The 16,125-nt window shown below is 44.3% G+C and overlaps 1 protein-coding gene across 3 annotated transcripts in view; it reads left to right on the plus strand.

Annotated features, from left to right (window-relative positions):
* The first annotated feature begins 9,254 nt into the window (after positions 1 to 9,254).
* Positions 9,255 to 16,125, plus strand: part of HACE1 (HECT domain and ankyrin repeat containing E3 ubiquitin protein ligase 1) — a 97,342-nt gene continuing 90,471 nt past the window's right edge. For all 3 annotated transcript variants that reach the window (XM_019520160.1, XM_019520162.1, XM_019520161.1), the window contains exons 1-2: positions 9,255 to 9,407; positions 15,997 to 16,051. In XM_019520160.1, coding sequence (XP_019375705.1) covers positions 9,332 to 9,407; positions 15,997 to 16,051 — 131 coding nt within the window. In that variant the 5' untranslated portion in view covers positions 9,255 to 9,331. The remainder of the gene's footprint in view (positions 9,408 to 15,996; positions 16,052 to 16,125) is intronic.

Raw genomic sequence — 16,125 nt, forward strand, 5'->3', positions numbered from 1 at the left:
CCTGGGGGCTTATGGCTTATGTTGCAGTTTATGCTGGCGGTTTGGGTTGGGACTGTAGGGGTAGTATATGGAGGTCCCATTAGTGCCTGTGGGGCATGTGACTGTTTGCCTTGAGTGACTGTTGAGCCTAGAGGGAGGCAGAGTGCAAGGCTACGGGGCCACCCAGGGAACCAGTGCCCGAGAGAGGCATGACCAGATGGGGCAGGGGGCCTGGCACCCAAGAGGGCCAAACCAGAGCTAGTGCTTCAAAGCCAGGTCTGGCACAGCGGGGCCTAGCCAGAGTAAAGGGGTGGAGGCCAAGGAGGGCGAAGCCTCAACAGGAGAGAACAGTTCTGCAGTAATGCCTGTGAGGCTTGGGATATGGTGTAGGGAAGGAATGGAGCCCTGCAATTAGCCCTTAAGGCGGTAGGTGCACCACACTGGCACTGTCTAGCGAGGCCCGGCAAGCCACCTGGGATCAGTAGTGGCCAGTAAGGTGCCAAGGAATCCCAGTGGGGTGTTCTTCTAGGCTGGGGCCCATGCCAAGGCCTGTGGGCAGCCTCCCTGTTAATAATCTTCTTATCCCATTAAGGCATGGTGGGTGAGAAGGGAAGGCACTCTAGGGGCAGAGTGGGGCATGGTTGTGGAGCTACCAGGGGGTGTCACGGCTGCCCCTGGGTCCCCATTGTGCTGAAGATGGGTAAAGCTGAAGTTCCACAGACCTGGGAGTTGGCCCCTGGCACATTTCAGCTCTTTCTCAGTGCTCAAGCAGCAGACAGGAGGGTGGGGTTTGGGGCAGAAGGGCAACCCTGAAGGTGTGAAAACACCCTGACGGTGTGTCAGAGGTGTACCCGGCGGCATCTGGGGTCAGGGCATGTGCCCACTTCTTTGCTATCTTGTTCTGTTTTAAAGTATTTAAAAATATGTAGACTGTTCAAGGAAAGCTTTATACAGTAGGACTAACATTACTGCTAATTCTAAAAAAAAAATCACTTGAAAGTAAACCTCATGAAATGTCATCAGTTTGAGTAAACTTTGGTGCCAAGCATAAGCAGCCAAACTCAGATTATTTCCCCTTAGGTCCTTATGTGGAGGGGATCCTTTCCATAACTGCCCTATGCCCACATGATAAGGGAAACAGGAAAAGCTATCTCCCTGCAGCAACATTTTCCCCCTTCCCAACTCTAGCACAGTGCTCACTGATAGGTGCAGAAGGTGAATGGGTGGGATAACTGGACTGGGGAAAATTCATATTACACACAATCTATTCATGAGATACTGAGTTTTGTGCAATGGATTCTTGCATTAAGGCAGTGGTTCTCAACTTCGATAGATTCAAGACAACCCTTAGGAGCTGCCAGCTTTTAGCTTTCAGCTAGCTAGGTCAAGCTGACTGGCAGTCGGGTGGAGTTGCAGTGGCCAAAGAGCTTATCTTGGGAAACGCAGGTGTCCAGTTCATCCCTACGATGCAGTATTTTCTGAGACAATTTTAGAACTATAGAACTGTTATAGATCCTTACGATACCATTGTCTGACACAATTATATTGTCAGGGATTCATTGTTAAAGGATATTGTACACCAGCAGTGATGAACATAGTTCAACAGCATATTTTAGTTGCCAGATTCCATACTTCAAACTGAAAAAATATGCACTAATTTATCTTCAGAAGCTTTCTTAACTCAGGGCTGATTAACTTCCTAAGCAAAATATTTACCTCTAGTGGAGTGAATCTGTGGAAATCATGTCAAATTAATGTTCTGGGAAGAGCCAAGTAAATCTTAAATTAAACCCAAACAAATTGCTCCATGCCACTCTTCTGGCAGTTAATCAACATCCTAGCTGTGTTTGTAATACTGCAGTGAGAGTGAACAAGCTATTTGTTATTTTTCCATTGACTACTCTACCTCCAGTGACCTTTCTGCCTGACTGACTGCAGGTCACAGTGCACCTATGATTGAGTGTAAAACATCCTCCATTTAAAATGAAGTTAACTAAGGATTTTATATCATTGCTGTGATAATGCTAGAATTCTAAATGCATCTTAAATGTTACATTCATTTAAAAACATGTCCTCCTCTACTTTTGAAAGGTTTATACCTTTGGCATGCCATTATCTCAAGTCAAATATTTAAGAGCTTTCAGCAAAATGCAGGATAAAAAAAATTACTTGCCCACATGATTAAAAAAAAGTTGAAATATTTAGACTTCCATAGAAGAGTTGAATCAATTCCACCCCAGATTTTTATTTTGTTTTGCTTTCAGAAGATTGCACTTCCTAAGAGGACCGCTTCTGGCAGTGTGCCCAGGGATGAAAGCCTTTCAAAATGCATTAATTTTGCTCCTCTCTTCTGTAATGATTATTATGAAAAATGGAAATCAGGAGTTCTGCTGCTTATGCATGTTGTAGTTCCTGCATATACGTGTTGTCTCCAACCTTCCCTTGTTAGCATGGTCATCAAGAAGTTGGCAATGAACAAGCAGAAGTAGTTCTCACAACCCTTACTGTTCTTGACCCTTCAAACTGAGTTTTAGATCAGGGAATAAAATAAAAACAGCACTGGAGTGCTGGTGAATCACCTCTGTTTTGTAGATTCCTAATACTATTTAATTTTAAGAGCAGCAGCAGAGTTGAACATCAGGTACTACTGACATTTCTATAAGCCCAGTTTAGGGTGGGTGGAGTTGTACTGCATTGCTTATTTTTCTTTAAAAGAACTTGGAGGATTGAGATACTTCATTTTTCTAAAGAGCTGTCTGTCCTGCAGGGCTTATTCCTTCCTTTTTTTATTTAATCTGTCCCTTAGACCATTAAGGCGGATTGTGATAGTCTTCAATTCCAAGAATATAATGATGATACTCAGATTCATACTGGGTGTCATACTAATTCTTTACAAAGTGGTTGCAGAAAATGTCATTTCCTATTCAGAACCTAGGGAAAAAAGACATTTAGACAAAAAGCAATTGGCTAAAGCTAAGCTGAGGTAAGATATGGATGCTAAAGATTAATACTGCTCCTGAACACCATCATAACAGTATAGCCAGAAATGCCTCTTCCCATTTTCAGCTGACCAAATGATTGCACCATTTTCTTTGGTATGTGACATTGTCTCAGGTAATAGTGTTTGCTGCATATTTTGACTCTTACTATGAACAAGAGACCATAATCATATGGAAGGAGAGTGGGGGCTGGCAAATATGATAAAGTCCAGGTGAATGAATCAGATGGATGAGCAAAGGTGCTGCTGCTATATTTACTGTATTTCTAAGGAAGGGGACTTCTGGCCTCCTAGGAGACTGCATAGACATTCATATAGATTCAGACTTCAGCATCTAGACAAGCCTTTTAGCTTCATTTCCAATTGTCGTCCCCCTGAGTTTCATTGGTTGCCATCTTCTGCCTTCAAGGTTCTGAGGTCACAGTGGCTATGATACATTTTTCTTCTTCTTTTTTGCATGTTGCTGGAGACCTGGTATTGTCCACAATTTGCTTTGATTCTATGGATGGCCAAGTGTTGAGACTCTTCTCAAACTCACTGTAAAAAGGGCAAGTTTTTCTCCTGGCTCCTTAGTTAATTGTTTAAGCCTCAGGATTTTAAGTAGTACATGTACAAGCCTTGGATATTTTCTCCTGAGCTGTATCCCAGAGTGCATCATACTTATCTATGCCAGATGCTCAGACATTGAGTCATAGACAAGGCTATTTCTTATCTGGATCTGTTTCTGGTCTGAATCTTTTTGTCACCCAGAAACTGTCCTCTAGCTCTGACCAGCTTTTTTTGAGGAGTGATGGAGCATGAATGAAAAAGCTTGCAATGGAAAATGAGAACACAAAGATGGCCATGTGGAGCCCACTTTGCATATGTGAGGAACTTTCTGAAAACCTAAATATTGTATTTGCTCACATACAGTGTGCCCTCCCAAATAGGATATGCTCTTGTTTTTGAAAGGCCGAATGAAAGACAGACGATCTTTTCATGAAAATATTGGTAAGTAGCAGTAAGTACCTGAAAAGAAGCAGCTAAGCAGCCTAGCATGGTCTTTGTGCAACTCCACGTAGTGCAATATTACTTTCATTCCCTTACTTCCATTCCCTCCCCAACTTCCCCAGGTAAATGTTTAAGCTACAGGCTGCTATTACTGTATTTTTGGAAAAAGTTGTGTGTTGTTTGCAAGAAAATGTGGTATTAGGCATTAAGGTCCATGAGCGTAAGGTGAAGTGCCACCTAAGTGAAGTCTGGGTACTGTGGGACATCCATTTGAACTGATGCAACTGCTATGCCAGTTCCAGTACTTCATATCTACGCAAGCAGTGAGGCATAGATGACACTCAGAGCAAGTGCTGCTGTAACAGTGCTATGAATGCCTGTGTTCCACTGCAACCACTTTTGTGTGGCTACATTTTGTTATAATGCTTGAGAGTTGCTGCGGTATTGAAAATAACAAAGTTCTCTAGTAAAAAATAATTCTCTGGATGCTTTGGCTTGACAGATATCTAACAATGCCACTTGATAAATCTTGCCACTTTTCACTGAGTTAGACAATCCTTTCAGCATTGTGACATTCATTAATTGAATTCAAGTAAAAAATAAACAGTAAGACTTGGTGCAATTAAAGTTCCTTCTCTTTTCTTGTTTAAAATATTCAGGCTTTCAAGAGATACTCATTTCACTTAAGAGCTTCAAAATATCTAATTCTTGTTTTGAATTCCTGTCATTTGGATAACTCTAGAATAAAGTGTAAATTTAAACTTCAAATTCAGCCCAAGAAATCTAAAATATTAAAGTACTTAGAGTGGATAAAACACCTGAGCCTTTGTCTGTTATTGCAATATATTCTATATTGATTTTAATATATTTATATTATGCAGTTGGTCAAATATTTGTAAGGATTCTGTATGATGATTGCTCAAATAAATGAAATACAACTAATAATATCAGTTGAATGTATAACAACAAAGCACTATTATTTTTAATTGCTGATTTTTTGGTTGTTTTCAAAGGAGTCCTAAAAATCATAGAGCTACTTGCCCCTCAGGTGGAATAAATTATCCTTATTTACACAGTTTTTGAGCATCCTCAGTGTATCTAGCCTGACAGTCCTCCCAGATAGAGGTGAAGAACTGAGGTATAGAGGGGACTTGCCCAAGGACAGCCAGGACGTCTCGGGTGCAACATGTAACTGAATCATTCTGTCCCAAATGACAGGCTAGTACTCTACAACAGCTCTGCTGAAATCATGACTGTTAATATCAGGGATGAATTTGGCACAATGTATAAATAGGTCTATGTTACTCAATGTACAGAATATATAGCGAATATATAGCTGTACTATAGCTCTTCAGCTCTAGAGGTCCTCTTGAGGCCTGCCAGAGCCCAAGCCTGGATAACTTTTGGAAGCGATGTTAGACCTTCTTCTTTGGGCAAGCATTAAGCAAACAAAACTAAGCTAAAATATTGTTTGGGGGGCTCAGCTCCATGTGGATATTCTAGTTTCCATGTTGTTTTGTTTTCTTGTCATACTTCTGTTTTATGAGTTATTCTGTCCTCCTCTTGAAAGTTATTTTATCCTCTTACTGTACTAAGCCTTTGTTGGGAATGGTGACATATAAATCAAATGAATAGGAAAATAAATAACTGGACAAGAGAATATAGAAACCACACATTGCTTACAAGGTAATATTTCCCTAAGTTTCTCAAGAGAAACAAGTAAGCATGTATTTGTGCTTGCCAGATTAAAGACTGAAAGAGGACACCCTTAACTGAACATTTTAGTGTACAAAAATACCCACTTTTCATGTTTGAGGGAACATGCCCTCATCTATTAAATGATAAATAAAACTGAATTAAACACTCCTATTGCCTATCAGGCAAATGCTTGAGGAAACGGATGGCATATGCATCATGCCTTGAATATCAAGATTCAGGCAGTCATTCCAATTAGGATAGTGAATTTTAGCGCTGAAAATCTTCCACTGTGCACACCACAATCATTATAATTAAGGGACTTTCAGATGACATATGTCAATGACTGTCCGGTGGGAAGAGAGGCTGTCTCCAAGGTAGATAGAAGCTTTTTGAGGATTAGGAAGTATTATTGTATTTTTAGGTATGTTGGCAAGTTTGCTTTCCTTTTCAGCAACTCTGATCCTTCATCTGATTTCTACTGTTTTTCTCTTGTGGAAGGCAGTCTTCAGAATTTAAACAACTACTCTATTTTTTATCTGTTATCTGTAAACCAAGACTGAGCTCTAGGAAGTGCAAACTTCCCTTATTCATCATCAATGGGGTATTAAGTGTAAAGTCCTGCCTGCACAATCAACATCTCAATTACCTTTTAAAAACACTGTGAAAAAATAAATTTGATACTAGAACTGGAAGCTATCTGATAATTTCTAAGAGTAGACTGGAGTCTGGCCACCATATCAGTAACAGGTATTCATTTGAGACAGGATCTGATTGACACCGGATACCGTAATCTTTCCTTTTATTCAGGCTGATCAAAAATGTAAACTTAATTTAAGCAGATTTTAAAACTGGCCTCACAAACAGTTCTGGAGGGACAGTTGATTACTCCTAACTTATTAAAATATTCACTGTAAACATTCTAATTAGCTATATACATCTAGCTAAGGAGCTGATATTCTGTCTGTGTGATAACTAATTTTCCTGAGTCAACTATGATTATGCCTTGTTTGCAGCTATTACATTTATATCCATGATTATCTGGCTACATCCATTATTAAGCTTAACATTTTCAAAATAGCTTATGTACAACTAATTGACTACAAATGTATTATATACTTTTTTACAATGCTGTGAATTTTTGATTTATTGACAAACAGAAGAGATTTTTTTCCATTGCCATTACAACTTATTCTTTTGAAAAATGACATCATATGTGCTTTACTACCATATGACAACATGTGTATTCTCTCATTACTTTTATAATTCTTAAACACATCTTCCTGAGATCTTTAGATTCTTTTTTTGGTTTGCATCCACTGACTGCTTTACTGTTCCTTGAAATCTTTAGCAGATATTGTCATAAATAAGTCACACATATTTATAGTTTTCAAAGTAGAGATAGCTTCATCTGTTTGGCTTTCATGTTTACTATTGGTAGACCCTGCTAGTTTAATAACCAGAACACCTGCTAAGGCATCCCTTTCCTTTCTACAATACAACTACTTGTCAAGTCAGGCAAAATGTAGGGCAGGGTGACCTTTTGGATGACTGTCAAATCAGGACAGGACGATTATCAAGCCATTTTTAGATGATCATCATTTACTTTTTTCTCTTTAAGCTCCTTAATTTTTGGCATTAAAGCTTTTCACCTGTTTGTGAAGATTTACCTCTCTCAACACTTGGGGGATAACTTCAGGTTTAGGCCAGAACTACAGGCCCAAGGCTGCAGACCTGCATGTGTTAAAACCAGGAGTTTTTACCCATCTGGCCCCCTGGGCCAGAACCAGATTGTGGGGCTCTTTGCATGCTGGATCCAGATGCAGCAGTGCCTGCAAGATGGGCAACAGCAGGTGCCAGAGAACTACAGGACTTAATGCAGCAATCACAGCCCTCCCACCCCTAGCCTTGGCTCCATACTCTGGATTTTGGTGTTGGGTCCTGCCTACACTAACCCCACCCCTTGGATGCCTGGCCCCTCCTGGAATGCTGCAGGCTGAAAGAAACACCTATTTTAAAACTTTACAAGCTGATAGATCCCCATATTTCCTTAGCACAAAACTCAAACTCTGAGCTGCCATTCAGCCACTACTCAAATCCTTGGGTCGGCATGCTGATGCCTGCTATCCAGATCTGCTTTAAAAAACGGGCAGGAGATTTTGCAAATAGATTCAACGTTTGAAGTAGTTTTATCCCACAGATTTCAACACAGAATCTTTCTGGTTTGGAGATTTCGGCACTCAAGCTGTGAGGCCTGAGGGAAGGTTTATTATTATATGAATCTTTTAGTGATCTACTGTCATGTTCCCTCTACTTTTTTTTTGTTTCCTTGGCTTCCCTCCCATTATATTTTCCCATGGAAAACAGGGAAGAAATTGCGGGGTGCGAGGGAGGATGGAGAAGGATGAGGCCAGGAAAAAGAAGTGTGTTGGAGGGAAGAATATAGATTTGGGGTTTCATTAAAAGAAATAACCTCAGGAGTCAAACTGGTTTATTGTTTTTGTGGTTCCCTCCCCAAAGGTCAAGCCTGGACACATCAGATTGGGAGGCTCCACATCCTTCCTTCCTCCTGCTGCACCTGGAGGGCCCCTGTCCTGTGGCCCTTTGCTGGCTGCCCTGTCCTGTCCACCTTGTGCTTCCTGTCCTGTCACCCGACTGCCCAATTTGGGGCCCTTCTGCTCAGGAAAGCTGAGGCCTCTTTGAATTAGTTATCCTAGACGGGGCAAAAGTTATAGCTGTGTTGGTCTAAAAGTACAAGCAGTCAGTGTGATAGAGGTGAGATCTTTTATTAGACCAACTAGACAATTGGAAAGAATAAAAAAATCTTTTATTTGCAAGCTTCCAGGCACACGTGCCCTTCCTCAGGCATTGGAGAAACTGTAAAAATTGTAAATTGTAAAATTTCTCCCAGACAGAAGTGAAAATGCGTATTGCACATGAGTGCTGGAGGGCAGTATGAGTTTTCCTGGCTGGGAAAGTCCTTTGCCTTCTCCTATGCCCCAGGAAGGCCACGTGTGCCCGAAACCTTGCAAATAAAGAATTTGTTTTGTTGCAGCTGTCTAGTTTGCCTAATAATATGGTGCTATCTTTTAATAATGGGCTTAAGGGGATATCTTTTAACAGAATTTAAATCATGATACTGAACTAGAAGTATCAATTCAAGACAAGGTCGTATTATATTTGAGTCCAGGACCATTTTCTACTTCACAGCCAGACTAGCAATGTAAAAGTGTAGAGAGCTGAACCAAAAATTATTTTAATCTTATCACTAGAATCTTATGGAATGAAAGTGCCTCCAGCCTGCTGACTGCTTGGTCTAGAAGGTGCATCTACCTTGCCTCCTGCCTGGCTTCAGCCCCAGAGGGCTACCTACCCATCAGCCACCCCCACCCTCTGCACCCAGCACAGCCCCAGGGCGAGCGGACCCAACACCCAGCCTCATCAGGCCCCGCCCCCAACACTGAGGGCAAAGCGGGCTGGCGGCGGCGCTATGTTCCTTTGGTGAGCATGCGCGCCGGGGGCGCATGCGCGCCGCGTGTCCTCCAGCATGGGTGCGGGCGGGGCAGGAGGGTGAGGCCGGGTGCGGGGTCTGCTCCGCCGCCGTAGCCGCCGCCGCCGCCATGGGCTGAAGGGCCGCGGCGCGGGGGGCGCGGGGCGAGCGCCCCGAGGATGGAGAGAGCCATGGAGCAGCTGAACCGGCTCACCAGGTCCCTGCGCCGCGCCCGCACCGTGGAGCTGCCCGACGGTAGGAGCCGCCGGCGCCGGGACTGGGGTCCCCGCGTCGGGTCAGCCCGGCGGGCGGCACGTGCACGTGTGCGGGGGGGGAAATAATGCAGGGTAATAATCACAGTAATACAAAGCGCTTAAGTCATACAAGGAAGTCGCACTTTTGAATGCCAGCGGCGAGTTCAGCCCAGGACCCATTTGTCTGTCTGTCTTCCAGCCGCCCTGCGGGACTCGGTCACTAAGGGCTGTCTGTTTGCTTGTGCCTTCCTCTCCCCCAAACCCCCTTTTCAAAAAAAAAAGAGAAGAGAGGTTGGTAGGCGTGTTAGGGAAGAAGGCGGAATAAAGAGGCACCTTCGTGGGGTAACTCAGTGAGACCGAGGCCATGGTGAGCTAACCTTGCACGCGGCGGAGAGGGAAGCACACACAGAGTTGCTGTCTGGGTAGGGAAACGTACCCAGAGCCGCTGTGCAGGCATGCGGGTGGCGAGGCCCTACAGAGTGGGGAGCTGACTGTGCAGCCAGGGGAGGGCCTGGTGTGCACCTCTTGGCGTGTTCTGGAGGCTCCGTTAGTCTTGCTGGTGACAGATGGTGGCAGTGCATAGGGGCAGCCCTGATTGGCTGACCCAGACTGCCTGAGGTCAGCATGGGTTTCCCTGCAGTGCAGTGAGGGGGTGGCAAAGGGGAGTCCTCTGGAGCAGCAGAGTCCAGCAAGTAACACTCTCCTGGGGGCAGGGAGAAGGGGAAAGGCTGAGGAGACTGTTCTCCTTTGACAGAAGTCACAGCGTGGGCAGATGTTTGCTGTACCAGGAGAAGTTCCCCCAGGAGAGATTTAACTCTGGTTGTGCCCGGGTTATTTTTCTTCCTTTTTGACTCTGGGAGAAAAAGTCTGAACATCTGTATACTTGTGGTTTCTCCTGAGAGAGCAGTTACTCTCCCAGGAGAAACTGAATGTCTGTACAAAGCCAGAGAGAGAGAGAGTACAGGCTTTGGTGAGGTTAAAATTCACTTCATTGGGTGCATCCCCTGAACCTGCTTCTCCACTCGAGTTCATTTGATGAGATGCGTTTGATGTAGTGAACTTGAGTTCACAAAAGCTTGTGTGCGTGCTCTCACACTCTTATATATAGACAGGTGTATGTGAGCCATATCATCTACCAGATGCCATGACTCCACACTCTGTAACCAGCTCATGAAGTGGCTCTTCTATTCATTGAGCTCTGCATGGGTCAGGTGAGTTTGATGCCCCATAGATTCAAGCTGCTGGTGAGGAAGGGGAGCCGTTCATCATGATGCTTTGCAGGCGAGGGATAAGCATGACTGGTTTCGTGCTCTTTTTTGTCCCTGTCAAGTTCTGTAGGCAAATATATCTGTGTAGAGATACCTATATAGAGACACATGCACACAAATCAATAGATATAGGTATAAAGATAGAGAAAATGTATGTGTGTGTATATATGTAACTGTAACTGCATGTGTATTACAGGGCAGTGTGCATGTCTGCCTATATTGGGAAACTGGATCCAAGAACTGTGGGTATAGCTAAGTGTTAACTGTTGAGCCAAGTTTAAATGTTTGCTGAAAAGCACTGGTACTGGTCTGTTTCATACTTTTTCCTCGCTCCCTTTTTTTCTGCTTGTTATTCCTGGGTTCTTTTACAGGGAGCTGTTGTGAAGATGCTTAAAATTTGTCTTGGAGACTTAATTTATACTCCAGTTTTTTCCCCAGCTTTTCAAAGGCTTTACTCTTCTCTGCTTACTAGGAGGGAAGAGCAAGAAACAGAATCTTTTTTCCAGCTCTTTACACTCTTATATTTCTAGTCTGGCTTGAAATTAGAAAATTGTCCTGGACTCACTTTTTCAAAAATGACAAGAACTTGTCTTGAATTGATACTTCTAGTTTAGTATCATGATTTGAATTCTGTTTTCAACATTTCGATTCCATCTTCAAGGTATACAAGAAGTTAGCAATCAGTCAGTGCATTCTGAGCTTTGCCTTGAAGAACCAGTAGAAAGCCAGCAAGCTTTGAAAAATCTGATTTTGTTTTGAATGTGCTGGTGGCTAAAGATTCACTGTATTTTTAAATTGAGCAAAGTCATTCTTCACTGCCCTCTGAGATGCTTCTAATTCCTCTGCCCCTCCACATACTAATGTTGTAAGCAACAACTTTGAGTCATCTACTTTATAATGATCTAAAAGTGATGTTTATTTATGGCTTTAATGAATTGTTCATATTTGCAAGATACTGCATTTCAGAATTCTGGTGCATGTAGAAGCAGAAAATGGATTATGAAACTATGTAAAAAGCACAATTGAGTAGCGTGGTTGTAGTGCAATTTAGGTTTATATTTTTTCTTTTCCATTCATAACTTTTATGTAATTGCTTGCCCAAGACTGTAGTGCATCTGTTTGTATGCTTTAGTTGAAGTGCAGTGCACATGCACAAGAATATTCAGAATAAGAAACATTAACATCTACTTGTTCTGAAGGTGTTAATTCTGTTTACTTCATATCTTGTAGTAACCAAATGAAATTGATTGATTTAAAAAAAATGAAGATCAGCCACTTCTGCTCTTTCCTCTCCCTCTCCCCTCTGTGTTTCTTTATGTCTAGATTTATGGTCTCCTCTCTCTTACATGATAAGTATATATTGCTGCTGTCTATATGATATTCATCCTTTATCTAACATCTGGCAGTTGGTTAGACTGAGCATATAAGGAAGTTCTGCAGTCAGGCACCTGAGAGATCTGTTGATATTCTTAGGAATACCAGTGCAACCAAATACTTTAGAGAAAGGTGAAAAACAACCCCCCAAAGGCAAATAATATCCTTGGGGAGGGGAAAGAATTATTTGGGCCCCTAACAGGCTACTAGCAGATGCTCTGAAGCCTGAGAGAATTCAATTTAGGAGCATTGGACATCTGCACTTGTCAGTATTGAAACGCATCCTGTTCTTGTTAGCCCACCCCTGTAACCTATCCAGGTTTTGCTGCAGTCTTTCCCTCCCTACTAGCGTACCCAAATTTTGGTATCATCAGCAAATTTAAACAGGTTGCTTTTCACCTTGTCGTCCAAATCGCTGATAAAGAAATTGAACAGCGTGGGCCCAAGGACCGAGCCTTGGGGGACTCTGCTGCCCACTTCCCCCCACGTCGAATATGACCCGTCCACCACCACCCTCTGAGTACGACCCTTGAGCCAATCTGCAATCCATCTGACTGTGTAGGCATCAATGCCACAGTCGCCTAGTTTTTTAATGAGGATGGGGTGGGAGACAGTGTCAAAGGCCAGGCTGAAGTCCAGAAAGACTACATCCATGGCGACACCTGCATCCAGTGCTTTTGTGACCTGATCATAAAAGGCAATCAGGTTGGTCTGACATGACCTGCCCCTAATGAAACCACGCAGGTTGCCCTTGAGCATCATCCCTGAAGCCGGCCCATCTCAGATGTGCTCCTTGATGATCTTCTCAAAGAGTTTTCCTAGGATTGAGGTAAGACTGACGGGCCTATAGTTGCCCGGGTCCTCCCTCCTCCCTTTTTTAAAGATGGGGACCACATCGGCAGAATGGACAGTAAAGAAATTCTTCCTCATGTCCAGCCTGAAACGGTCTTGTAGTAGTTTATGACCGTTAGACCTCATCATCCCTTGGGGTGCTCTGGTGAACAAACATCCCTCCAGATACTGGTGGTCACCCCTGATAAACTTATAGGTGGCCATCAGCTCACCCCTGAGCCTGTGCTTTTCCAGGCTAAAGAGCCCCATGGCTCTCAGCCTGTCATCATAAGGTCTGTTTTCCTGACCTCTGATCATGCGCGTGGCTCATCTCTGGACTCTTTCAAGCTTCTCCACATCCGTTTTGAATTGTGGAGCCCGAAACTGGATGCAGTACTCCAGCTGCGGCCTCACCAAGGCCGAGTACAAGGGGAGAATGACGTTCCGGGATTTCCTTGAGAAGCATCTATGGATGCAAGCCAGCGTTTTCATCGCTTTACTAGCCGCCGCATTGCATTGCAGGCTCACGTTCATCTTGTAGTCAATGATGACCCCCAAGTCTCTTTCTTCCATAGTGCTAGCCAGCATAGCACTGCGGAGCCTATAAGGATGCTGCAGGTCTTTCTTCCCAAGGTGGAGAACCTTGCATTTTTTGGTGTTAAACACCATCAGGTTCTTGTCCACGCATTTGCTGAGCCTGTCCAGGTCAGCCTGGACCACCCGCCTGTCTTCTGGTGTGGATGCTTTGCCCCAAAGTTTGGTGTTATCGGTGAGCTTGGCCAGTCCGCTCCTGACTCCAATGTTCACATCATTAACGAAGATGTTGAACAATATGGGTCCAAGGACAGAGCCTTGGGGGACCCCACTGGTCAAAGGGCACCATGATGATTGACTTGCATCAATTACCACCCTCTGGGTCCGACCATGGAGCCAATTTCCCAGCCAGCGGATCGTGGTGGACCCAAGGCCACAATGGGCCAGTTTTGCCAAAAGGTGATCATGGGTTACCAGATTGAAGACTTTTTTGAAGTGAAGATATAGGACATCAATCTCTTCTCCCTTGTCCAGGTGATAGGTCACCTGGTTGTAGAAGGAAATGAGATTGATCAAGCAAGACCTACCCGCAATATCCCTTAGCCAGCATGAGTCGGCCAGTCCATTAAGGATGGCCTCTTTAAACTTTTCTAAGATCTTCTTCCCCAGGATAGAAGTCAAGCTGATGGGCCTATAGTTAGTCGGATCCACTTTCCTCCCTTTCTTGAAGATAGGTACCACATTGGCCTTCTTCCAGTCTTCAGGCACTATACCAGAGCACCAGGAGTTTTCAAAGATCCGTGCCAGAGGCTGGGCTATGATGCTCGCCAGCTCCTTGAGTACCTTGGGGTGTAGGTTGTCAGGGCTGGCTGACTTGAAGGTATCCAGCTTCTCAAGGTGTTCCTTCACAAGGTCAGCATTAATGGAGGGCAGGGGATCTCCCTCACCCGGACCTCCCTGTCCCGTAGCGGGCATGGGCGTCTCATGGGACTGATGAAAGACCGATGCAAAGTACCCATTTAATAGGTTGGCTTTTTCCTGGGTGTTAGTTGTCAGTTAGCCAGTCTGGTTCAGCAGGGGTCCAATGTTGCCCTTGCTTTTCCTCGGGCTCCCCACATCTGAAAAAGGACTTTTTATTGTCCTTGATGCTCAAAGCTAGTTGGAGTTCAGTTGCAGCCTTGGCTTTCCTCGTTTGCTCCCTGCAGGACTGGACTAGTGCAGAATATTCCTCCTTGGAGGTGAATCCCATCCTCCATCCTTTGTAGGCCTTTCTTTTTAGCTTCAGGAGGTCTGCTAGATTCCTGGAGAGCTAGGGGAGCTGCTGTGCCCTCTTGCTGCCTTTCCTCCGAGATGAAACACAATTAGCTTGTGCACTGAGGATCGTTCCCTTGAGGAGCAACTGCTCTTCCTGAACTCCCCTCCCCCTGAGCTCGTGGTCCCTTAGGGCCTCACTGACCAGCCTCCAGAGCTTGTCAAAGTCGGCTTTTCTGAAGTCAAGGACTTGCGTGTTGCTGACTGACTTGCCAGCTTTATGGCGGATGGTGAAGGAGATCAGCTTGTGGTTGCTGTCACCCAGCTTCCCAATGATCACTAGGTCGCTGATTAGGTCATCTCTGGTAGCAGTGCTTTACTTCTTGTTGGCCCATAGACTTCTTGAGTCAGGTAGAGGTCAACCACACACAAGAGGAAGCTTTGTGACCTCTTGGATTTTGCTGAGTGATCCTCCCACGAGATTTCTGAGTAATTGAAGTCACCCATGACAACCATGGTCCTGGAGCATGCGGCCTCAGCCAGTTCCCAGGTGAACTCTTGGTCATAAGATTGCTTCTCTATTCCACTGATTTTTAAACGGCTCTCCTTTGCACCATTCTAGTTTAAATTCATTATTTCTATTAGCCCCCAATTGCTACACTGTATTCCTTTTAAACATATCTTCCACATTAACAGTAGTAACTTCCCCCTTGAATTTTAATTTAAACTCTTAGATAAGAGCAGGAGTATCAAGTATACAGGCCATATCCAGGCTGTGGCGTCACTATTTTTGGCTTGGCAGACTACTGGGAAACCAGAAATTGGGGTTGTGGCCTGGTATAGAATCTGGGATCCTTGGACTCCCAGGTACATGGTGATTGGCAGGAGGAGGGCAAGGAAGGGCTGTTACAGCCCTGGTCACCTTCTAACTGCTTCACCCTTTGCCAGTGCTGCAGTCCCATGTCTTTGGTTGCTGGTCTGTTGCCACTCCATGCTGGAGCCACTGCTGCTATTGCTGTGTGTCCTGTGCAGGAGCTAGAGGTGCCATGGCACAACGATGCATGCGGCAGCCACAGCAGCTTTAGCTCCAGTATTCGGTATGTAGAGGGAGCCAGAGCTGCTCCTGCTGTGGCCCTGGCCTGAATCTACCCCTAAAGGACCTCTGTGGCCCAGTTCCAGCTTGGGGCACAAGTGTTTGACATCCCTGAATTAGACAATTTGTGTGGTTTTTTTCCCAGCATAGAAACGTTAAAAATCGAGTACTTACTGATGGATAAACCTAATGCATGAAGAAGTTTTTATAGTGACTAGCTCATTTTAATTTCTACACAGATAACGAAACTGCTGTCTACACCTTAATGCCAATGGTTATGGCTGACCAGCACAGGTGAGCCTTCTGCAAGTTTGTGTAAGGTACAGTGGTGTACTGATGGAGGGGAGGGGGATGGCCCCTAGGTGCTA

This window comes from Gavialis gangeticus, unplaced genomic scaffold (genome assembly GCF_001723915.1).
Source record: "Gavialis gangeticus isolate Ggan-Ray unplaced genomic scaffold, GavGan_comp1, whole genome shotgun sequence".
Taxonomy (NCBI): Eukaryota; Metazoa; Chordata; order Crocodylia; family Gavialidae; genus Gavialis; species Gavialis gangeticus.